Here is a 24791-nt window from a genome sequence, read left to right as displayed (position 1 = left end):
GGGCCGGAGGGAAGGTTTGCATGTGAATCCATGCCAGACCCATCCTGGGGAACAATAGTTACTGGTAAGTAACTTGTTTCTTCCCCAGCATGGGGTCTGGCATGGATTCACATGCGCATGAATAATGAATACATAGCAGTACAACATTACACAACCACGGAAGGTGGCCACAGAAGCAATCAACTCTTACCGTTGGAACAGACTCACCTCAAGTGAACAGGATGCGTAGTACTGCCTGGCCGACTTATGACGACACAGTAGAATCTCATGAAGGTGTGCGTGGACCTCCACGTAGCTGCCCTGCAAATGTCCAGTAGATGTACACCGGACAGGAACGCTGTCATCGCAGCGATCGCTCTGGTGGAGTTGGCTCTCGGACGGCCAGGCAGCCGTCGGTTCATCATCCGATGACAGTGCATAATGCAGCCGGAGAGCCACCTTGAGATGGAAGCCTTGGACAAGACCTTACCATGGTTCCCAGGACCAAAGTTCATGAACAGCTGAGAAGTCTTCCGAAAGCTCTTCATGCGTGTCATGTAGAATTTCAGGGCACGAGCAACGTCCAGCGAGTGCAAGGCCCTTTCAGCTGGTGATGAAGGCTTGGGGAAAAAAACAGGTAACATCAAAGGCTCGTTGAGGTGGAGTTGCGATGGAACCTTTGGCATAAAAGAGGGGTGCGTCCGCAGCACTACCCTCGATTCGTGGAAAGTCAGGTATGGCTGATAGCAGGATAAAGCCTGGATCTCATCTAACCTGCTGGCAAGGCAATGGCTACAAGGAAAACCATTTTTCACAAGATGAACTTGAGAGGGGCCTGATGCATAGGCTTGAATGGGGCCCCCATGAGCCTCGTTAGCACCACGTTGAGTTCCCACCGCGGGGCAGGCGCCTTCACTGGCGGGAAATATCGAAAAAGTCCTTTGAGGAACTCCTTGACGAGTCGATGAGACCAAAGTGAAGATCTCCCTGGAGACCTGGTGTAGCGGGAGATAGCCGCCAGATGAACCTTGATAGAAGCGTGTGCCAGACTGGCCTTGGCCAAGGAGAGCAGGTATGGGAGAACCTGCAGGGCCGTGACCCTCAACGGGGTAATCTTCTGCAACCAGCACCATGGAGCAAAGCGCTTCCACTTGTCACTATAGCACTTAAAAGTCGACAACGTCCTGGCCTTGGCGAGGATCTCTCTGCAGTCCGCAGGCAACTGGTATCTACCAAACCCTAGGGCTGCAGGAGCCAAGCCTTCAGGTTCAGCCACCCTGGGTCATGAAGCAGGATAGCGCCTCCTTCTCTGGTGAGCAGATCCGGAACTACCAGCAGCTTGACTGGGGGTGACACCGACAGAATGAGAAGGTTCGGATACCAAATCTGCTGCACCCACACTGAGGCGATGAGTATCATCCTGCATCTGCACTGTTTGAGTGTGTTGACGACTCATAGCAGGAGAGGCAACAGGGGAAACGCAGACCGAAACAGGCCTCCCCACGGGAAGGAGAATGCGTCCCCCATGCTCCTTGGTTGGTGGAATCTGCTGGTAAACATCTGGCATTCGGAGTTCGCGCCATTGCAAACAGGTCGATCTGCGGCCTGCCCCACTTGACGAAGATGCGGTCCATCTGGTCCTGCCAAAGTTCCCACTCGTGGCAGGAGCACAACTCCCTGCTGATGGAGTCTGAGATGGTGTTCTTGACTCCCGCTAGGTGAAGAGGAATGAGAAACATCTCTTGACCGACAGCCCAGCACCACAAGTCTAATGCTTCCTTGGAGAGCGCCGGCAATCGACTGCCCCCCTGTTTCCTGATGTAGAGCATTGCGGTGGTGTTGTCTGAGAAGATCCTCACCACCTTGCCCTCAGAGACAGAAAGAACAACTTGAGGGCCCAGAACACTGCTCGTAGCTCCAGGATGTTGATATGGAGGTTCTTCTTCTCCAGTAGCCACAGGCCTCTGTCATGTAGACATCCGGTGTGGGCTCCCCAGTCCTTCAGAGAAGCATCTGTAGTGATCGTCACCTGGTATGGCAGGGTTTGTAACCAACCAACCACCTTATCGCCCGCTGGAACTCCTAGTCGAGCGGGATCTTGTCCGCAAAGCTTCCCGACCCCTGTACCAAGCGAGCGTCCAGGAACTCCTGAAGAGGTCTCAACTGTGACCTGCAGAGCCGGATGAGGTAAATGCAGGATGACATCATGCCGAGCAAAGACTTGATGGTTTGCAACGTGGCAGTCTTCATCGACAACAGCCGCTGCACCTTCCCCTGAATGACTGCTAACCTCTCCTCTGAGGGCGACGCCAGGCATGACACCGTGTTGAGTATGGTTCCTAGGAACAGCACGTTCAGCGATGGTGTCAAGCAGGACTTTGGATAGTTGGAGAATCCTAGATCCGTCAGCAGCTGGACGGTTGACTCTGTGTGTCCAACGGCCAACTCTCGCGAGTGAGCCCGGATGAACCAGTCGTCGAGGTACACATGTATCCCCCATAGATGCAGATGGGCCGTCACCGGTGACAGGCATTTTCATGAACCCTCTGGGGGCCGAATTGAAGCCAAAAGGTAGGGCCTTGAACTGATAGTGCTGTCCCTGCACTACGAAGCTTAGAAACCTTCAGTGTTTCCTGTGAATGGGGATGCGGAAGTATGCGTCGTCCAGGTCCAGCAATGTCAAGAAATCCCCTTTTACAAGTTGGCCGAGCACATGCTTCAACATGACCATCCTGAATTCCTGTGACTTGAGGTGCTTGTTTAGATGTCATAGGTTCAGAATGGGCCTCCAGCTGCCTGTCTTTTTTCTCACCAAAAAGTATCTGGAATAGATTCCAGAGCCCTGGCGTCGTTGGGGGACCAGCTCTATCACCCCTTTTGCAGCATGGCCCATACCTCCTTCAAGAGCTGAGGAATGTGCTGCTCCTGATGGGCCACTGGAGGGATCCACGGACACTTGCGCTGAAACTTTAGGGTATGTACTTGGGCGAGAGCATCCAACACCCTCTGTCAGTGGTGATCTTTCCCCACTCACTGATGAACCTCGTCAGCCGGCCTCCCACCGGGGTGCACGGGTGGGGGCCCAACGTCCTGGCCGGTTCAGGCTTGCTTCGGCGCCAGCGTGTTGCCTTGCGGGTGACAGTGGCACTGTCCTCCTCCACCGTAGGCCTGGGAGGCTTCCTGAGTCATAGATCTGGAAGGCTGCTGGTAGAATCAGGAGAAACCTTTGGACGACCTGCTCGACTTTCCTCTGGAAGAACAAAAAGAAGAGCAGTGCTGCTGGAGTGTGCACAGGGAATGGGCCGTCTCCATATTCGCCTTGATGGCCTGTAGGGAGGCGTCAATGACCTACCCAAAAAGGTTATCCCTGTCGAAAGCCATGTCCAGTGCCTTCGTCTGGACCTCCTGGCGGAAATTTGTGGCTTTCATCTAGCCCTGGTGATGAAGGCAGACACTGTTCCCCATCTGTCAGAACCCTGTGTCTGCAATGTCCAGCGCTACAGTGATGGTGCGATTAGACACCACCTCCCCTTCCTGGAAGAGAGTGTTGGCCTCCATCCTCTTGTCGTCGGGGATGATCTCCAAAACTTGACCCAGCTTGTACCACAGCTCCCTGTCATACCTTGCTAGCATCGCCAGTACGTTGGCCGCCTTGATGGTGGACGCCGCGGTGTGGATCACCTTCGCATGGTGTCCATTTTCTTCCCCCTGCTGTCCGGAGGAACTGAAGACGACAAGGTTAGATGACCAGTTCCTCGTGGCCGCCAGAACCACAGAATCCAGCGATGGTTGTGACCTCAGGCACTCGGGTGCAGATTCCGGCATCCAGTACTTCTTCTCCAGCCATTCCCATTTGGCTGGCACCGTGCAAGGGTTCTTCAAGAAGGCCAGGCCCTCCTCCCACACGTCGTCCAGAAGGGGCACTGCCATGATTGTCTTCCTCTTAGCCGCACGCCTCTGAATGAAACGACCCCACTTCATCTGGTGGAGACGCCCTAGGCTGCAGAGACATGCCGCCCACTGCAATGATATTGTCGTCACTGTCGCTGTGGGCGTATCCGTCTCCGTGTCCACTGGGGGAGAGAGAAAGGGGGAAGCTGAAATGGGGGCATCGGATGATGCCTTCTCCTCTTCGCTGGCAGAGGCCCTGGGGACCATTGGGACCGGGCCCCGTGACATCCTCGTCTGAATCTCCAACACCAAGGTGTGGAGGGTTGACAGCATGTCCAGACACACATCCCTCGGCTGAGCTGGTGTGATCGGTACACTAGGCCCCGTGCTGTCGTCGCCATCCTCCTCTTCCACGTCCTCGTGGACTGTGTGTAAGGACTCCAGGTCCTCGTCCGTGGATGAAACTTCCATGGCCTGGGACACGGCCTGGGGCTGATCCGGGGCCTCTTTGCCCCCCCACCCTTTTCCACCCTGTGGGGTCTGAACTTGGGTCAGAGAGGGCATCACCTTCTCTGGCGTGGCAGCAGCCCTCTCCAAAGTCAGTGTTGCGGTTTCACGCCTCGGGGCAGGGTCACCTTCTGTGCCGTGGGGGCTACCTTCATGGGGGTCAGCCTCTTTTGCCTTTGTAAAAGCTGCCGCCACCAGCTCTATCGTCGATGTTTGCCTTTGTGATGTGTCTTTATGCACAGCTGCTGGTGCAGTCCTTTATGTCTTCACACGAATGAATGAATGGCAGCCCTTGGGCCGCGCACAAAGACACGTCGCCCACATACAGTAACAGACAATTTCAACTTACTAAGTGGCACTGGCACCTGTATGTATTTAACCAAGAAACAGCTGAGTTGAGTTAGAGTGAAAAATATCACAACACTTATTTCTATGTATCACTTCGTGATAGTGAACATATATCACATGTACACTTCGGAATGGCTGCCCAGATGCTGAAATGGGACATATGCATTACATCCCAAGCGAGCATTCTGCACACTTACAGTGCGCCCCCTGGGTACGCGAGTCCTTGGAAGACCACGCTTCTTCTGGGAGGTAACCCAGAAAAATAGCTGCCATGTTTACATGCAGTCATTTATCCATGGATGACCGATACAATGTGTGGCCTCCCTCTTGAGAGGTTACTTCTGCAAGACTCAGAGGAACGCAAACAGCAGTGAACTGACATGGGACAGACACTGCAAAACTAGCGTGCCCAGAGGTATCCTTAATCGAGAGACTCCGTACGATGAACCTCGAGGGAAGACACACAATACGAAATGTAAGTGATGGGTCCCGTCCGGTAAGTCCATGAAAGAAAGGAAATAGCAGAATCGAGGCTGTCTTGAACACTTTCTTTTCTCCATCCAGAACAAGCTTAATGCAATGATCAGGAACTACGGTAGGACAGAACCATTACATTGTTCCAGGGCCTGCACTGCTCAGGGAGGAGACTGTTATTGACCCGACATCGACAGGGTGCCAGTCCTGAGGAAGAAAACTTTGCCGAAACAAGTGAACTTTATTGTGGAGTACACTGCATTATTTATCGATGTGACACACCTCCTAAAAGACATCCATTCCCAGCCTGACGATGGGGAATATTCATGAGCATGTGAGTCCATCAGACCTACGCTGGAGAAATGGGATTTTTCGTTCAAGCCATTCTATCCTCCTTTATACCCTGCTCAGTTCATACTCGCCCTAATTCCCAAAAGATATCACTAAATCCCAGGCAATGTAAGGATTAAAGAATCGTCCGCCTCATCCTGGAGACAAGTAGCATTTGACAGTTGTCGCTGGAAGCTAAATTAGGCCTGAGGATCATGCCTGACTTGCCCATGTAGAATAGAGGAGGGCTGGCACTGTGCTTGCACCCCTGTGCTCAAGCACACGCACCCCGATTTATGAAGATGGCTTCAACCACCTGTCTCCACTTCTGGAGTTCTTAGAGATCGCAACTTAAGTGGTCGCAGACCTATATGTTTTTCTGGGACAATACTGCCGAAACAACTTTCTCTACAGTAAACAGTTGCACGTTCAACAAGACCTGTTAAACAGCGGTCGGTAGCAGAGACCACCTAGTTTCATGTTGCACTACAATGTTATGGAGCTGACTGCTGACGCTCTTTCTGACATGAATAAAATATCCTTTACTGACTCAGCGACATGACCCTGTGGCGCTAGCACTATGAGGATGCAATGAAGTTATTAAGAAACATCTGATGATGGACTGATGAGGATCAGTTGCTAATGCTAACAGGATATGGGCCTGTAATGCTCCAACTCATTGTGTCGAGGTTTGCCTCAAAGAAATCCCACTTTCTATTTCCACCTTATAAGTTTCCAATTCCTCGTGCGAGTATGGAGAGGGGTAGTGACCCATCCATCCTGCACTTCAGAGGGGACATGAAGACCCATGCATACATGTGTGCAGCTGAAGCTATAGCAGTGCTCCACAAAGGCACACTCTGTGTCAGTGAAAGCACAATGGAGATCCTGTTCAGTGAGCATGTAGCGTAACTGAAAGGCCTAACATCACAGCTCATTTTCATGCATTTCCAGGTGAATCCTCCAACTTTCCACCAAACTTGTAAGTGTGCAGTGATGCGGCAGTATATGGTAATACTGCCGCACTTTACCTGCACCGCCCAACTTGTAATGATCCTGTGTTTACATTTAACTCAGCGCAAATTATTATGAACCTAGTGTTGCTCAGTATCGAGAATAGAAAAGCTGACATACTTTTTTTTTGCGCAAAATGTTTCTATGACAACTAGGTCTGTGTATTATGTGATTTGGGACATTTTCATGTGATCTCTCTCTCTATAAAGTATAAACCTGGGGAGACAAACAGTAACACATATTTGTAGCAACTAGAGCTAGGAAGAGATGTTGTCAACTGCTTAAACTGGGGTCAAAGCCTTGCTACACCACTTAAACAGCGTGTGATCCTTGGCAAATCATTTCATATCACTTGACGTAGCTGCCAAAATTGAGAGTTCCCCGAAGTGATTCAGTTAACAGAGCACGCTCAAGGTTTGCTAGCGTGCCATGCAGCGTTGATAGTAGTTTTCTTAGTTGCCATGTATTGGTCGCAGAAAGAAATATTTGTTGTGTCCATATGCGGGCTGCCTTACGCATCTTGATTACAGGCAATGCTGCTGATTTGAGAGAGGAGTACATTAAAAACGACTTAAAAATATGTACAGCCTTTAATGATTGTAGAGAGGCTACTGGCAGTAGTTATAATTTCGATTGAGAGAAAAATGATAAAAACAGAATCGCGCATCAGCAATAAACAACTTTTGTGGTAGCAAAATCTAGAAGAGTGAGCGATTGTCAATGAACATATACGGGAGATAATGAAAGTGGAGCATTTTTTGCAGTACAGCCTACTTGGCTGTGTCTAGCTATTACTTTTAAGTAGTTTAATTAAAGGTGAATAAAACTAGCATTTGTTTAGAGTGCAATGATTTTATGCTGAGACTGGGTTGCTGTGCATGTATTGCAGTATGGGGTTGCAATACTGTCTAGACACTGCACAAAGAGAGAGAAAGAGATAGGCAAATGGGCTACAGTAGGAGATAGATATATCAATACATAGATAGATAGATGCAGCTTGAAAAACAATGATGAGAGGAGAGAAGAAGAGATGAAAGTTGTGAACATTCACTTGTGCCTTGCAGTCTGCAAAACAGCCGCACGAGGGCGCTCAAGCTCCAAGACTTCTTGTTTAGGAAGGTAAATATTATTCGTTGCTCTAATCTATATAATTTTTTGAAAAGCCGTTTCTACCTGGGCAGAATCATCCCTCTTTTTATCTAAAGAATCATCCCTCTTTTTATCTAAAATCAATCCGCAGAGGACAGCTCATCAAGAGACCCCACCAGCCTATAACCTGGTACCCGAGATGCAACGTGCTAGTTCATAGGTGCTCAATTTATTTTGTTTCATTCAATAGACTGCTTGACACATAAAGCCCATATTTGGATAGCACAGTGCAATTTGACACTGGCTTATCACCGGAAGGGCTCGGGTTCGAGTCCCCAGTACAGGGCAATAGAAAAACAAAAAGTGGCTTAATTTGCTGTCGGGTTGCTGTTGGGATCTGAGGGAGTCCTGGTTCGATCAGGGTTCCAGGAGACTGCTGGGGCTCAGTCCCCGCTAGCCCTGGTCCACAAAGTCCTGCCTCCACTCGATTCCAACCTGCCATTTGCCTTCTCCCTTAAACTTCTTCCAGATCCAAGCGGCCAAATGTTCACCCTGTAAACACCCATAGAACCTCCACTCCCCACCCAGGTCTATCCTGTCCCCTGCCTCTTTCTCCACCCCACTCAAGATTCCAAAACACACAATATCTACTCGCTTAGCCTAGATACAGATCCTGACCGTCGTAAATACAGTTCCCAAGATTCCAAACCATTCACTGTCTGCGCCTCTAAATTCTCCCTAGGGTACAATTTACCTGCGCCCCCACACTCCCCCACTGACCACGCCCCTAAAGACCATCGGGGTCCAACCTAGCAACTGCACTTAGTGTGTCATATCCTCCCTCAATCAACGTAGATTCTGGTCATTAGCCCCTTGCAGTATTCGATATCGCCACACGATGGCGATGCCGCGCCAAGGTTCCGTTTTTTAAGTTACATGGCCCTGGCGTGCCCGGTTTATCGCTACGTTTTAAAATTAGGTATACGAAATATTGTAGCCGTATTTCGACATTAAAAAATACGCAAGCAATAAAATGATGAGAAAATTGCATTATTAAACGTCCACACTTTAATGATTATACAATATCCGAGCTACACCATTGTCCTGTACTATCATGTTCAGCATCGCTTCTGTTGGCGCAAACGCCTTTATGGGTTCTACACCTTTTCCATATCCTACGATGCCCATGCAAGACGGCATAGAGCCGGTACTACACGGCAGGACTCTTCAAGCAGTGATACACAGCTGCTCTTTTGTTTCGAGAATAGTCTCGGTGACATTGAACGTATCCCACTGGCCGCCAGCATCTAAGCACCCCACATTATGAGCGCACCATGAATGCGCTGCCTTTAATGGGGAGGTCAATAATGCCCAGAATGGCAAGCACAACCTTGATTTATTTGAAAGGCTACTGGAAATGTTTGAATTCAGACTAAAGCTGACATGGGTTACAATCAAGTCTGCAGGTGGGGTGCAGTTGGGAGTCCCCAAGACAAATGGGAGGTGCGTATCGTTAAACCATTCCTGTTTCCAGGAGTAACAGGTGCCCTGGGTTTTTCTTACAGGGAAAATTAAAGTATTGAGGGACACCTTCACGTTATACACTTTCATGCATCACAAGCTGAAAAACAACTGCGTGACTCCAGATTGCCTCTGACCGACTCCATGGACCTTAAAAATAGTGTACCCTTCCCCCACCAAGTCAAAAGCATGACGCTCGACCTCTTCTGTACCTCCTCCTTGATCCTCTCGTGCTCGAGCCACCTCTCCCTCCACTGGACAGACCCCTCTGCAATCCCCATTCTCATATCACACACAAAGCTGCCCCACAAAGGCCAGGCTAAACACTGTGTGTTTCAGCACCGATCCTTCGGGAATCTCCTGCTAGACGCGCTAAAGGCAACATTCACAACATTCCCACCACAGGGAATGCCTCCGTCCTTCTGGATACATCTAATAAACGAGCCAAAGAACTAGTGGACGCACACAAGCCCCTAAAGTCTAGTTAACTCAAAGTTAATCCGTCCGCAGCTTGGCCCGCACTGGAGCTCACTACCAACAGACACTGGATCAGGTCCCATGAAAAGTAGCGGTGGAATGAACATAGCTTAGAGGATCTCTCATCCCTCAATTCCCTGCACACCGAATGCAGACACCGGATCTCAGAGTCGTCTTCCTACACCCCCACCATTCAGGCAGCCTGCAGCAGGAGCAACGCCTTATTTAAAGTAGCCAAGCACTGCGCAATACCCACACATGCACCCGAGGTGCCAGCTTCAAAAGAGAAATGCCACAGAATCAATAATTTCTTCATTAACAGAATTGATAAGATCAGAGGTGTTATTAATGGCTCAAAACCAGACAGAGCCCTGCTCACTATCTCCCCGGGGCACTGCCCTCCTGGATCGTCTTCCCCCTCCTCTTTCCCAAGGATCCCTCAGACTCACTTGCTTCCCTTAAACCTGCTGCTGATACGGTTGACTTCCTCCTAGCCTCCCCCATTAAACAACTCACTGGGCCAGCACTCGACGCACTCCTCAGTATTGTGAAAGCCTCCCTCATCGGAGGTGCATTCCCAGACACGTTGAGGACAGGTTTAATGTGACCCCTTCTCAGAGAATCCTTGCTTGACCCAGAGGACCTAGGTAACTACAGACCCATCACAAGCCTCTTGGCAGAGTCGACCAGCTTGGCTCCACCACGGTTCCAAGTCCGGCTTCCAACCTAAATGCAACCAAGTGGTAGACAATGTGCTGCAAATCACTGACACAGGGGACTTGTGCCCCCGTCCCTTTAGGCCTCTCGACCACCTAACACCTCTCTCCCCCCTCAACGACAAAACCAGGGCTCCTCCAGAACCGACCTGAAATGGTTAGAGTCAAACTCAACCAAATCCCGGGGATTCATTGTTGACTGAAACCTTTCCTTCCAAAAGTCCATAACCAAAAAGGTGCAAACTGAGTGGCCACAGATCTCCACACTCTGCAAAATCAAACCCGTCATCCCTGCATGGCTTCCACATGGTGGTCCAAGCACTCAGGATCTCACATCAACGTGGTAAAGTCCCTACTCATTGGGCTTCCAGGCGTACAACTGGCCCACGTCAAGGCAGCCCACCATGCCGCAACCCCCCTCATTACAGATGCCTGTAAATTCAACCAGATCTCCCCAAAATCCCACAGGCTTGACTGGCTCCTGCCATGACCATATTAAAAACTGCATGCATTGCCTACAAAGCAGTCTAGAACAAAACAGCAATAAACTTGCTGGCTAAACGTCACGGTTGTATACGAATTGTTCGTTTTACAACTGTTCGAATTACAATTGACCTTTTCACAATTGACCGAATTGTGAAGGTCAATTGTAACATATATGTGGGGGCAACCCCCCACCCAACGCCAAACCCCCGAAAACCCATATATATATATATATATATATATATATATATATATATATATATATATATATATATATATATATATATATATATATATTACCAAACCGATATATATATATATATATATATATACGGTCAATTGTGAAAAGGTCAATTGTGACCCTTTAAATTCGGTCAATTGTTCATTCGAACAATTGTAAACGAACAATTTGGGTAATACCAAACTTCACACCTCTAACAGCTTTCACAGCTCACATAGCAAAACTATCAAAAGATTGGGGACTAAGCTAGCCCGCAAAGGGAAGACTCGTAAGCAAGCAGTGCCTCTCCTGCCATGCTCCGACCATCTGAAACTCAGCCCTGGCAGAGGCTTGACATGTTCCCACCATCCTCCAGTTCTGCGAAACACTGAAAACACGGCTGAACAATACCTGTTGAAAAAATAAAAATCCCTCCCTCCCTGCACCAACACTATTGTGCTACTAAATTAAATGACATGCCCAATGCTGACACTCTCCTGTTGTGAGGCCCTCTCCTGTTCTCAAGCTAGGTTTGCACTATAAGCAATACAATAAAATAGAACTTGTAAATATGTTCACCAGTTATGCTTCCTAATGAAAATAGAATCTTTTCAATCCTACCAGTTTACATTGAACTTGAACATCTGTCATTTCCTGCTCCCAGAAAACATCAGGCCTGCTGTAGGATAGGAACGGCTTTTCACGTTCTTCTCCTTTCCTGCCTTTACTTTGGACCTCCCTGCCTGTCTATCTGCTATCCGCCTCTGGGTGGCACTTCGCTATCTCATGCTCAGCACCTCTGAAACCAAAGTAATCCACCTTTCTGCTAGTAGTTCATCACTCGCCTTCCTTCACCCATCTCATATCCACCTGATTTACTCTCCCCTTGCCTCACGGCCGCAACCTAGGGTCCTCTTGGGCAGGGACCTTAACCTCCTTCAGTTAATTTCCCTTTACCATTACCATTGCCTAAATGAATCTAAGTAACATCAGAACACTGGCCCTCTCCTTAGTTAAACTCCACTTAAACCCTCATTATAGCACTGGTACTTAACTGTCTGGGTTACTGTGCCAACCTTCTAGTCGGTCTCCCACTCTTCTCCTTTTCTCCACTCGACAAAGTTCTTTACTTTGCCAGCCGGAGCCTCCACGATCTTACATGCTCTTCTCCCACCTCCAGCTATCACCTTCACGCCGGGTGGCTTTACACGAAAAACAAATCTCTTCTTAAACCTCTACTGCTTCGCTTGAAATCTCTGCATGGTCTTGCTCCCCTACTGCGTGAATACCATTGCTTGCTACACTGCTCCCGGGCACCCTGACCTCTTCCTTACTCCCTAATCTCACCATCTGCCATCCTCCCTACAAAAAAAAGTAACTTGCCACCTCAATTCTAACACACACACAGCACACAAGTTCTTAATCGCCAAGAGTTAAATATCAATAGCCAATTGTTAGTGCTGAGTGCAACTTTGCGCTATGGTGCCAATTAACCACTGCTCTAAACAAATCACAAAATAGCCACATCTTACACACTAAAGCTAGCACATGCCTCAACGTTGTAACAAAGCAATCTTCCTTACCATGTTAGTCCCCGAGCCCACCGCTTACAGAGCCTAAAGCTCCAAGAAACTGTGACAATGGAGAAGGTGGATTATACAAGACTCAGTAACTGAGTATAACCGAGCATAGCAGAGAGCTTCACTCATTCTCATTCGCAGCAGTACTCCAAATGGCCCAGGCAACAACAGGGCAGGACATTAATGTCAATCTGCTTTGCTTTAATCTCTGGCTCTGGTGCAGTGACTGACTGGCGATACTATACAAGTGCTATAGGAACTGAGGAGGTGGGAGATCAATGCAACGATAATGCAATTATAGGTGACAGCCTGACTAATGAAGGAGCACAAGGTGACACAGTTTTGTCCCCAAAATCATGAAATCCTCTCTATTGTAAGGCAGTCTTTTATTCTTCTAAGGACTCAACTTTCTGCAGTTAAGTCACAGTGAGATGACACTTCGTTTGAGCAGTGAACCCGGGATGTTATCCCTGTTTGCAAATTAGGCAACTAAATACCTTCTAAGCTCTACTTGGTACACATATTTAAGTTTGGGCTCACAAGGGCTAAGGTAATGCTGTCTTATAGTGTTTATTTGAAAAATGCACAAATCCCATAGTAATGCAACCTAACAATATAAATACTCATAGAAACATGTTAAGCCGGAAGAATATTACTGTACCTTTATTTTCCACATCCGAATAGAAAACTAAAAATCCTAGAATTCAAAATAATAACAGCATGAAAAATATACTATTGTAAAGCACTGAACTTTCAGCACTTTTAAAAATACAGAGGGTTCTTTAAATTGCCTAGATGGGATATGTTGTTTGCCCATACATGTAAAGAAATCCTTTTCATTTAGTTTCAGTCATTTGCACTGTGAAGTGCAAAATAAAAGTGTAAATGCAGGTATACTCGCCAGTCCCCATTTTATTTCACTTTACAGTGCAAAATGAGTAAATGGCACTTTGCGTTTATGGCCGGCAGGCCGTGCTTGCAATGGATTCCTCCGGCTTCCAGCTGGTGTATAGAGCCGTCAGATTACATAAACCCCAAAGCACTTGCGCTCTCATGCACCTGACAGAGAAGATGGGGGCGGCAGGAAAGGCAATTCTGTTCCCTGCCCCTCTGCGCCATATCAATGAATACAAATATGGCGGGCGTTAAAAGCCTGGGTAAACCCTTTATGCATGCATTGTACACATGCTTTATATGCAACATCACAGCAAACATGAGCCCCACACCAAAAGAAATGGTGTTAAAAGATCACATGGCATAGAGACTGCTTGCCATACACTTCAGCTTGCCTAAAGCATGATGCCAAGAACATGTCATACCCACATAAAAGCGAACCCTTTCCTTGCATGTCAAGGTAGTGGACTTAATGGGTATAAACTAATCTTTCAGAAAACTTTATTGTTTTACACACTTTAATTGCCTAGAAAGAAGAAATGGGTTTGCTACTTAATCAGATCTACGGGTTCTTTCATTTGAAAATGCCCCAATGCAGAGCTAATTGCCTATCAAGTCACCCCTAAAAGGCACTACTGAGAAGTAATTAGAGACCCACTCCAATCATCGTCTGGATTTCTTCCTGCCAGAACTGGGGGAGGGGAAAGCTGGAGTCTTATTCGCCCAATGATGTTACTCCCAAGCCCAGAATGGCCCAGGCCACGTACCGTACAATGTACGGCACGATGGAGGGCCTGGGGGGTTAGGCGCAAGGTGGGGGACGAAACGGTGCGAAAAGCAAGGGGAGGGGCAGCCAGGCGCCGCCCCCACCCATGGTGCTGCCAGGAAACAAGCAACACAACAGGGAAAGGTGCGAAGGAAAAGCAACAGGGGGGCCAGGGGAATCCCGGCCCCCAAAGGGACAACAAATGAGCAGGGGAGTATAAGTAACCCTACAGAAACCAAGAGAAAGACAAACCAGGTAAGGAGCTCACCTCATTCGGCTAAGCTCCTAGGGCCCGGAAAAGGGGGAGAAGGAAGCATTTTGCCCCCCAACCCACCATGCAAAAAAGGAAGGAAAGGAGAAAGAAGGAGGAACCGGAACGCCGAGTACTTTCTTCGGTACACGGTAGAAGAAAGTCCTAGGCGGCGGCACGTGTCCGGGGTCGGATGCCCAAGGGTAACAAAGACTTGCTGAGGAGAAGGCTGGGCATCGCCTCCAACCCTGGACACGAAGTGCCCAAAAGCATCTGGTGTGATGTATTCTGTTATGTTATGTTTTGGTGTTATTTTCTGTAGAAAATAAATAAGCCTACGGCCTATAAGTTTTCCACACCCAAGTCTGCTTGTCATATTATTCCATAGTCGAGTTACAAGGAACAAGAGCGAAGGGGGGGGCCACACTACTCAGCCTATAGAAGGCAGTGCCACACAGAGTTTATTTTCCCTTCACATGGCAACGTTTCCCAAGAAATGCACCCTCCAGAAAATCCAACACTTTCACCAAATATTCCAGGATCGGAGGTAATAATATATAATTATACCCCTCCTAGAATATTTGGTGAACACATTTTAAGGGGTCAGGAAATAAGTCTTCTACCCGGCGACATAATCACATGGAACCAAATAATTCAGATATGCACAAAGAAGTACATTTAACATGTCTAACAGATGACCTGTGTAGCTTTAGTGGTACCATGTGGCCACAGTGCAGACTAGAGGGTGATGCAGGCATGAGGTGATTGACAAAATTGGGTTCTCAGTGGTGTGGCTGGGTTCGATTCTTGGCGTCTTTAGAAGAGTGGGCAGTGGCTGGGTTGTACTAGCCCAATGGTCTTCAAATATGTTTCATATAACGAGCAAAATGTTCCTTCTGGGCGTCGATGGGCATTGGATGGCTAACGTTTATTGAGATGGGCAATGGAGCAGGGAGGCTCTTTCGTGCCCTGCAGCCTCCAGCCCCTGGTAAGAGGAGGTGGGAGGGAGAGGCAGCGCGCATGGCAAGTGGTCAGCTCCAGGGAGCGACTAAGATAGTTTAGATGGCACGTTGGATGGCGCGTCCGATGGCGCATCCATTGAAGTCAATAACAAGAATTGTTGGGAGGATGAAAGTTAGCCCTTGAAGAGTGACACTCCAACTAAAGGGAAGTTGCAAATCATATTCATTTGGCAGGAGGATTAGGAGCAGAAGCCTGCTTTGGGGGCTTCAAATCCCATGTTTCTGTGCAGTAGGTTGGAAGGCAGCATAGGTCCAGTGCTTTAAGAGGGCCGGGCCCCGGCCGCGACGGGAGATGCGCCCGCCATTAGGTCAGGCAAGCCAACAGAAGTGTTAAACACTTGTTAGACATGTTAAATGCATTTCTTTGTGCATATCTAAATTATTTGGTTCCATGTGATTATGTTGCCGGGTAGACGACTTATTTCCTGACCCCTTAAAATGTGTTTGCCAAATATTCTAGGAGGGGTATAATTATATATTATTACCTCCGATCCTGGAATATTTGGTGAAAGTGTTGGATTATTTTCTGGAGGGTGCATTTCTTGGGAAACGTTGCCACTTGCCAGTCATTTCAATGGTGACACCGGTCAAGTGGCAGAGCGAGTAGAGCGCTCGCTTTGACATCCGTGCAGAGCCTGCTAACGCAGGTTCGAATTTCCGAGGTCGATAAATGAGCACCACACAACGTGGGTAATAATAAGCAGCGCTCAGATACCTGAGGGTTCGTAGCGCTATATACATGCCTAATTATTATTATCACTGAATCCCAAACATTTAAGGCAAAGACGTGTTTTGGCAGCAGTAACATGACTGGCGTCCTTCTCGCCGACACTCGTCTCTACTTCACCAACAGCTTCGAAATATTTGGCCCGGGGGTGCCTTTAAATGGTACTACGTATGTTCATAGCCTGCTTTTTTAAATCTGCATGAACTGTCATGAATTTGACCAATTCTTTTTTTTTTAACGGTGGGTCCCCCCATGCACCACTCTACCCACACCCTCACCCCGCCCTCCCACTCTCCTACACCCACATACATGCATATGTATATGCAATTGGTCGAATGCAACCAAAACTGCATGAAGAAAGTGCACACTTCCTCTCCTAAACTTGCTCTGCCCACTCTCCCCATCCCCCGCAATCCAACACGTAAGAAGACTCTGTCCTACCTACGATTCGCCCCCATCCAGCCCGTCTATCCCCTGCCTAATTCTGATTACAAGGAATGAACTATGCACAACTCGCCACTCGCTTGCATCCCCCCACAGGCCTTCCTACCCACCATACACCCTACAAACTGTCCACTCTCTGGTGAATCCATCAACTCCAGCGTGCAGTTTAGTCCATTACCCGACCCCACTGCCACTGTCATGCCTGGCATACCAACCAGGGGTCGCAACGGAGGTGTCCAGTCCACGAGCTAAAGGAGTCCCTGGGTAGCCAGGATCAACCGGTAAGTAGGAGCTACCGCTGGGCCACGAAGAGCTAGTACATAGCAACTTCCACATGAGAGGCAAACTACAGCCTTTTGTCCCTTATATTTGTCCGAATACGGTTTAAATGTCTTCCTTCCCCAACACGCAGAGTAATTGTCACATAGGTCTGTGTGTCTGGCACTCATTGGACTGAGAGTGAGAAAGCAGCTCCTGCTTGCTGTTCCTTGATGTGAAGCTAACCAGGCTCTTCTGGGCTGCGAGAGGGAGCGAAAGAGTGCCCGCATCCTGGCAATTCCAAACGCTGCCCATGATACACCTACTCACTGTCTATTCTCCAGTCCCCACTAACAGAGAGCACAGCTAGCAACATACCCCCATTGTGTGCACCGGCGCACTCACCTAGATCACACACTGTCAATGCCCATTCAAATACAACCCACCCACAATTCAATTCACTAATCTCACCTGCATTACCCTAAACGCAGCAGGGTCTCACTTACACACAGTTCACTCTCCCCGCCGCCACCCTCACAGAGAGTAACCTAGCCAGTGGCAGCTCGGCAAAACTCCGCTTTCCAATATATAGACAGCCTGCTCTATTATTCACACCTCCCTACTGCCTGCTACACTATACTCCTCCCAGAGACATGCCCACTCACTGCCCATCCCCCCGAATTCCCATAATGCCACCTCTCCACTGTTCCCATCCTTAACTAACTCCTAAAATGCAACCTCTCCACTCTCCAGTAACGCCATCTTCCCCAGCCACAGTCCAACCCACCCAATGTCCACTCCTTCCTGTCCCGAGTCTCACTGCGATAATACAACATGACATGGTCTGTTCTCATAGACGCTTCCTAAGTTTCCAACCAACTGTCCCCGAGACCAATCTACCATCTGCCCGCTTCCTTCAGCTACCCACCAGAATCCAGCCCATCCACTTTGGACTCCCCTAAACCCAGTAATCTTGATTACCACCTGTGACTTGTTCACTTCTCCAAGACTTCCACCAGAGTTCCATCGACATGCTCCCTGCTCTCACTAGGCCTCCCAATCCACTAACCTCTCACAGGAGTTCCACCTGTTCCCTGATTCCCTGGCCCCAAACGCTCCGCGGGTCCCGGCAGGCCCCGGCAGGCAGAGTAAACAATAGCATGGCGGCATCTGTATTCGTTCTTTCCATACCTCCTGGCACAGGGCCGCTGGAGCACTGAATAGTCCATGCTATGATGATACATCAAGAGAACCATGAGACATTAATTGCACGAAACGTACCTTATACCTTCACTGATAATTGGAGTGTTTCAAAGAACTTAAGCAAAACGTAAAATAACCTCCCTTAACAATCCACTTCCTCGCCCACTGCCCTTCACTCTTTACTCTACCCTGGCCTCCACTTCCTCACCCACTGCCCTTCACTCTTTACTCTACCCTGGCCTCCACTTCCTCACCCACTGCCCTTCACTCTTTACTCTATCCTGGCCTCCACTGCCTCTCCCCTTTAATCCCTCCTCCTTCTGCCTCTACATTAGCTCTTCATTACCCTTTTCCTTGACCCTTCCTCACCATTCCTTTTTCATTTACCCTTCGCCATTCCCTCATTTCCCCCACCCAATTCACCCTTCCTTTGCACTCTACCTTTCCGCCCTATTTAACATTCTAGACTCATCCTTGACCCTTTCTGCATGTACTCTTCCCACCCTTCTTTCCCATTACATCTTCATTCCCTTTTCTTTTTCCCTTCCTACCCTCTTCTTTACCAGTCTTCTCTTCATTCCCCACTCCTTCACCCTTCCTCTCCTCCACCCTTCAATCCCTCCACACGTTTCCTTCGCACATTCACTCTTCATGTAATTCTCTTGTCCTTCCTTCTTTATAATTTCTCTGCATCGATGTTGTTCCATTCTCTTATCCTCCCTCACCTTCACTCTGCATTACTCCTCTTTTATGATTCCACCATTCACTTTTCATTCCCGCTTCCTCTACCCTTCCACCCCATTCACTCTTCTGTCCCTCTGCCTTTCCAACCCATTCTTCTGTTACCTTCCCCATGAACTGACTCTTTTTCTAGCCTTTTTCTACATGCAATCTTCATACCTGCTTTCCTTGCTCTTCTTATGCATTCACTACTTCTGTTTGACCCCCATTGCACTTTGCATTCTCACTTCCTTCACGGGTCCCTCCGTCACCCTGTACCTCATTCCTGTCTTAATTTACTCCTCCCATATTTTTCCTCTGCTTTCATCTTACCTCTATATTCCCCACCTTCCTCCATATATAGGCTTTTCCCTCTCTCTCCCTCTATCCCTCTGCATTCATTCTTCCATCTTTTCCCTCTCTCTCCCTCTGCATTCATTCTTCCCATCTTTTCCCTCTCTCTCTGCATTCATTCTTCCCATCTTTTCCCTCTCTCTCCCTCTGCATTCATTCTTCCCATCTTTTCCCTCTCTTTCCCTCTGCATTCATTCTTCCATCTTTTCCCTCTCTCTCCCTCTCTCCCTCTGCATTCATTCTTCCCATCTTTTCCCTCTCTCTCTGCATTCATTCTTCCCATCTTTTCCCTCTCTCTCCCTCTGCATTCATTCTTCCCATCTTTTCCCTCTCTTTCCCTCTGCATTCATTCTTCCCATCTTTTCCCTCTCTTTCCCTCTGCATTAATTCTTCCCATCTTTTCCCTCTCTTCCTCTGCATTCATTCTTCCCATCTTTTCCCTCTCTCCATCTCTCCCTCTGCATTCATTCTTCCCATCTTTCCCCTCTCTCTCCCTCTCTCCCTCTGCATTCATTCTTCCCATCTTTTCCCTCTCTCTCCCTCCCTCCCCCTGCATTCATTCTTTCCATCTTTTCCCTCTCTCTCTGCATTCATTCTTCCCATCTTTTCCCTCTCTCTCCCTCTGCATTCATTCTTCCCATCTTTTCCCTCTCTTTCCCTCTGCATTCATTCTTCCCATCTTTTCCCTCTCTTCCTCTGCATTCATTCTTCCCATCTTTTCCCTCTCTCTCCATCTCTCCCTCTGCATTCATTCTTCCCATCTTTTCCCTCTCTCTCTGCATTCATTCTTCCCATCTTTTCCCTCTCTCTCCCTCTGCATTCATTCTTCCCATCTTTTCCCTCTCTTTCCCTCTGCATTCATTCTTCCATCTTTTCCCTCTCTCTCCCTCTCTCCCTCTGCATTCATTCTTCCCATCTTTTCCCTCTCTCTCTGCATTCATTCTTCCCATCTTTTCCCTCTCTCTCCCTCTGCATTCATTCTTCCCATCTTTTCCCTCTCTTTCCCTCTGCATTCATTCTTCCCATCTTTTCCCTCTCTTTCCCTCTGCATTAATTCTTCCCATCTTTTCCCTCTCTTCCTCTGCATTCATTCTTCCCATCTTTTAACTCTCTCCATCTCTCCCTCTGCATTCATTCTTCCCATCTTTCCCCTCTCTCTCCCTCTCTCCCTCTGCATTCATTCTTCCCATCTTTTCCCTCTCTCTCCCTCCCTCCCCCTGCATTCATTCTTTCCATCTTTTCCCTCTCTCTCTGCATTCATTCTTCCCATCTTTTCCCTCTCTCTCCCTCTGCATTCATTCTTCCCATCTTTTCCCTCTCTTTCCCTCTGCATTCATTCTTCCCATCTTTTCCCTCTCTTCCTCTGCATTCATTCTTCCCATCTTTTCCCTCTCTCTCCATCTCTCCCTCTGCATTCATTCTTCCCATCTTTCCCCTCTCTCTCCCTCTCTCCCTCTGCATTCATTCTTCCCATCTTCTCCCTCTCTCTACCTCTGCATTCATTCTTCCCATCTTTTCCCTCTCTCTCCCTCTGCATTCATTCTTCCCATCCTTCCCCCCTCTCTCTCTCTGCATTCATTATTCCCATCTTTTCCCTCTCTCTCCCTCTGCATTCATTCTTCCCATCTTTTCCCTCTCTTCCTCTGCATTCATTCTTCCCATCTTTCCCCTCTCTCTCCCTCTCTCCCTCTGCATTCATTCTTCCCATCTTCTCCCTCTCTCTACCTCTGCATTCATTCTTCCCATCTTTTCCCTCTCTCTCCCTCTGCATTCATTCTTCCCATCTTTTCCCTATCTCTCTCCCTCTGCATTCATTCTTCCCATCTTTTCCCTCTCTCCCCATCTCTCCCTCTGCATTAATTCTTCCCATCTTTTCCCTCTCTCTCCATCTCTCCCTCTGCATTCATTCTTCCCATCTTTCCCCTCTCTCTCCCTCTCTCCCTCTGCATTCATTCTTCCCATCTTTTCCCTCTCTCTACCTCTGCATTCATTCCTCCCATATTTTCCCTCTCTCCCCCTCTGCATTAATTCTTCCCATCTTTTCCCTCTCTCTCCATTTCTCCCTCTGCATTCATTCTTCCCATCTTTTCCCTCTCTCTATATCTCTCCTTCTGCATTCATTCTTCCCATCTTTTCCCTCTCTCTCCATCTCTCCCTCTGCCTTCATTCTTCCCATCTTTTCCCTCTCTCTCCCTCTGCATTCATTCTTCCCATCTTTTCCCTCTCTCTCCATCTCTCCCTCTGCATTCATTCTTCCCATCTTTCCCCTCTCTCTCCCTCTGCATTCATTCTTCCATCTTTCCCTCTCTCTCCCACTCTCCCTCTGCATTCATTCTTCCCATCATTTCCCTCTCTCTCCCTCTCTCCCTCTGCATTCATTCTTCCCATCATTTCCCTCTCTTTCCTTCCCTCTTTCTCTCTGCATTCATTATTCCATCTTTTCCCTCTCTCTCCCTCCCTCTTTCCCTCTGCATTCATTATTCCATCTTTACCCTCTCTCTCCCTCTCTCCCTCTGCATTCATTCTTCCATCTTTTCCCTCTCTCTCCCTCTCTCCCTCTGCATTCATTCTTCCCATCATTTCCCTCTCTCTCCCTTTCCCTCTGCATTCATTATTCCATCTTTTCCCTCTCTCTCCATCTCTCCCTCTGCATTCATTCTTCCCATCTTTTCCCTCTCTCTCTCTGCATTCATTCTTCCATCTTTTCCCTCTCTCTCCCTCTCTCCCTCTGCATTCATTCTTCCCATCATTTCCCTCTCTCTCCCTCTCTCCCTCTGCATTCATTCTTCCCATCATTTCCCTCTCTCTCCCTCTCTCCCTCTGCATTCATTCTTCCCATCATTTCCCTCTCTCTCCCTCTGCATTCATTCTTCCATCTTTTCCCTCTCTCTCCCTCTCTCCCTCTGCATTCATTCTTCCATCTTTTCCCTCTCTCCCCCTCTCTCCCTCTGCATTCATTCCTCCCATCATTTCCCTCTCTCTCCCTCTTTCCCTCTGCATTCATTATTCCATCTTTTCCCTCTCTCTCCATCTCTCCCTCTGCATTCATTCTTCCCATCTTTTCCCTCTCTCTCCATCTCTCCTTCTGCATTCATTCTTCCCATCTTTTCCCTCTCTCTCCCTCTGCATTCATTCTTCCATCTTTCCCCTCTCTCTCCCTCTCTCCCTCTCTCCCTCTGCATTCATTCTTCCCATCATTTCCCTCTCTCTCCCTCTGCATTCATTCTTCCCATCATTTCCCTCTCTCTCCCTCTCTCCCTCTGCATTCATTCTTCCCATCATTTCCCTCTCTCTCCCTCTGCATTCATTCTTCCATCTTTTCCCTCTCTCTCCCTCTCTCCCTCCGCATTCATTCTTCCATCTTTTCCCTCTCTCCCCCTCTCTCCCTCTGCATTCATTCCTCCCATCATTTCCCTCTCTCTCCCTCTTTCCCTCTGCATTCATTATTCCATCTTTTCCCTCTCTCTCCATCTCTCCCTCTGCATTCATTCTTCCCATCTTTTCCCTCTCTCTCCATCTCTCCCTCTGCATTCATTCTGCCCATCTTTTCCCTCTCTCTCCCTCTGCATTCATTCTTCCATCTTTCCCCTCTCTCTCCCTCTCTCCCTCTGCATTCATTCTTCCCATCATTTCCCTCTCTCTCCCTCTGCATTCATTCTTCCCATCATTTCCCTCTCTCTCCCTCTCTCCCTCTGCATTCATTCTTCCCATCTTTTCCCTCTCTCTCCCTCCCTCTTTCCCTCTGCATTCATTATTCCATCTTTTCCCTCTCTCTCCCTCTGCATTCATTCTTCCCATCTTTTCCCTGATGCTCATACAACCCATGGTCATATTTTACTCATCCAACATTACTTCTCTCCTTCACACTCCACTGAATCGCCTTCACTTAATAGTTCACTCTGCTTTCCCGGCCTGTTCCCTCACTCTCTCAGCCCTTTCTTCTCCCCCTTTCACTTCACTTGCTCCTTCTTCATGGCTTGCTACTCCTTCCTTCTGCATCCCCACACTTCTCAATCTCTGTGTTTTCCCTCCGTCTGCCCTTTACCTGCCCCCTTCTACACCTTACTCATGTGGCTGTCCTCCTCTCTGCTTCCTCCATCTATACTCTGGTCCCCCCTTCTCTCCTTCCTGATGCTGGACCCATTTCCCTTCCTGTCCTCTTTCTCTAGCTCAATCCTTTGCCTTCCCCTTCCTTCTGGGTCCTTTCCTCTTAATCCACCTTCTGCAGTTCAATCGCTCTTCATGCCCTTCTTGTCTTGGTCCCATCGCCATCTGTTCTGCTGCCACACCCTTTTCTACCTCCGTGTGTTCCCCAGTGTTCCCTCTCCCTCCACTACCCTTTCTTGGAATCCTTCCTCTCCCGCTCTCTACTTACACCTCTACTGCATGCACCCCCATTCCACCCGCCACTTGTCCCTTTTCCAACCCAGTGTTGCACTCTTCTCGTTCTTTTCCTCCTCCTCTCTCTCTCTACTTCCCTCTGATTTTCCCCCCTCTAACCCTCTTTGTTTGCCCCTTCCCTTTCCCATCCATATCTCCATTCCCTGCGCCCCTGCAGCGTCCTCGTTATGCCGCAGTCGCTCCCTTCCCCACGGCCTAGATCTCATGTCCTTCCGCCAGCCCTGCTTTTGTTTCCCTGCTCCTTTCACCCACACCGACTTTCCAATCTTTTCTCCAGCTTCCTGCTACTCGCTGTCCCCCCCTCTTTTATGCAGGTTGCAAGACAGCTTCTTCCCCACAAACACTAGCGCCCTCCCCAGACCCCTCCCCAGCCCCCTCCCCATTCCCCTCCCCAGGCCCTACCTTCATAGGCGAGATGTGGGAGTGGGAGACGTAGCCATGGATGTTCTCGATCTGCGACAGGTTCTTCTCGGACACGTGTACCAGCTCTGGCCCCTTCACCTGGTTGGGGAGGTGGGCCGGGCTGTGCTCCAGGGGCGGGCTGTCTTCATCTTGGTAGCGGTATTTCTGCGGAAGAGAGACGGAGACCGTCAGGCCACATCCTGCACAAGCACTCCACATGGCGAGATGGGATGGGGAACATACATGGGACGCAATCTACAGCATCTGCTCACAAGCTAATTGGAATAGCCCGCAATCTAAAGGCATCCTCAAAGGTCTTCAAGGCGCGGCCACAGGAGGGATTGATAGAGGCCGGAGCAGAAGAGCCTCAAGCCATCACCCGCACTACACAGGAGAGCACGACGCCCACGAGGGTTGGGAAGGGGCTCACCCATCCTGCATGCCCACCCCCAACCCACAGATGCATGTAGTAGTCACATACACCACTCCAGGGGCCTAAAATGACACAAAACAATACTGCTTTAACATTGATTTTATTGTGGGCATGAAAGGGTGAACAACCTATGAGAGAAAAGTTGTGTTTAATATAGGAGAACGAATCAGCAGTCTTAAAATTACAATTCGAATGAAATATACGAATAGGTCAGTGTAGATTCCATCCATGAAAGTTAGCTCAGGGTGTTAAAGTGCCTGCTGTTAAGGGGTAAATGTGCTTACTATA

At 48.6% G+C, this 24791-nt stretch overlaps 1 protein-coding gene across 4 annotated transcripts in view; it reads right to left on the bottom strand.

Moving 5' to 3' along the window:
- The window catches only part of DLG4 (discs large MAGUK scaffold protein 4), a 1400174-nt gene that overhangs the window by 416899 nt on the left and 958484 nt on the right, over positions 1 to 24791 (bottom strand). For all 4 annotated transcript variants that reach the window (XM_069645917.1, XM_069645954.1, XM_069645945.1 and 1 more), the window contains one exon: positions 24071 to 24235. In XM_069645917.1, coding sequence (XP_069502018.1) covers positions 24071 to 24235 — 165 coding nt within the window. The remainder of the gene's footprint in view (positions 1 to 24070; positions 24236 to 24791) is intronic.

Source organism: Ambystoma mexicanum, chromosome 1p (genome assembly GCF_040938575.1).
Source record: "Ambystoma mexicanum isolate Mex_15411 chromosome 1p, UKY_AmexF1_1, whole genome shotgun sequence".
Taxonomy (NCBI): Eukaryota; Metazoa; Chordata; class Amphibia; order Caudata; family Ambystomatidae; genus Ambystoma; species Ambystoma mexicanum.
Note: the sequence above shows the minus strand (reverse complement) of the source record. Positions and strands in the feature narration are given on the sequence as shown.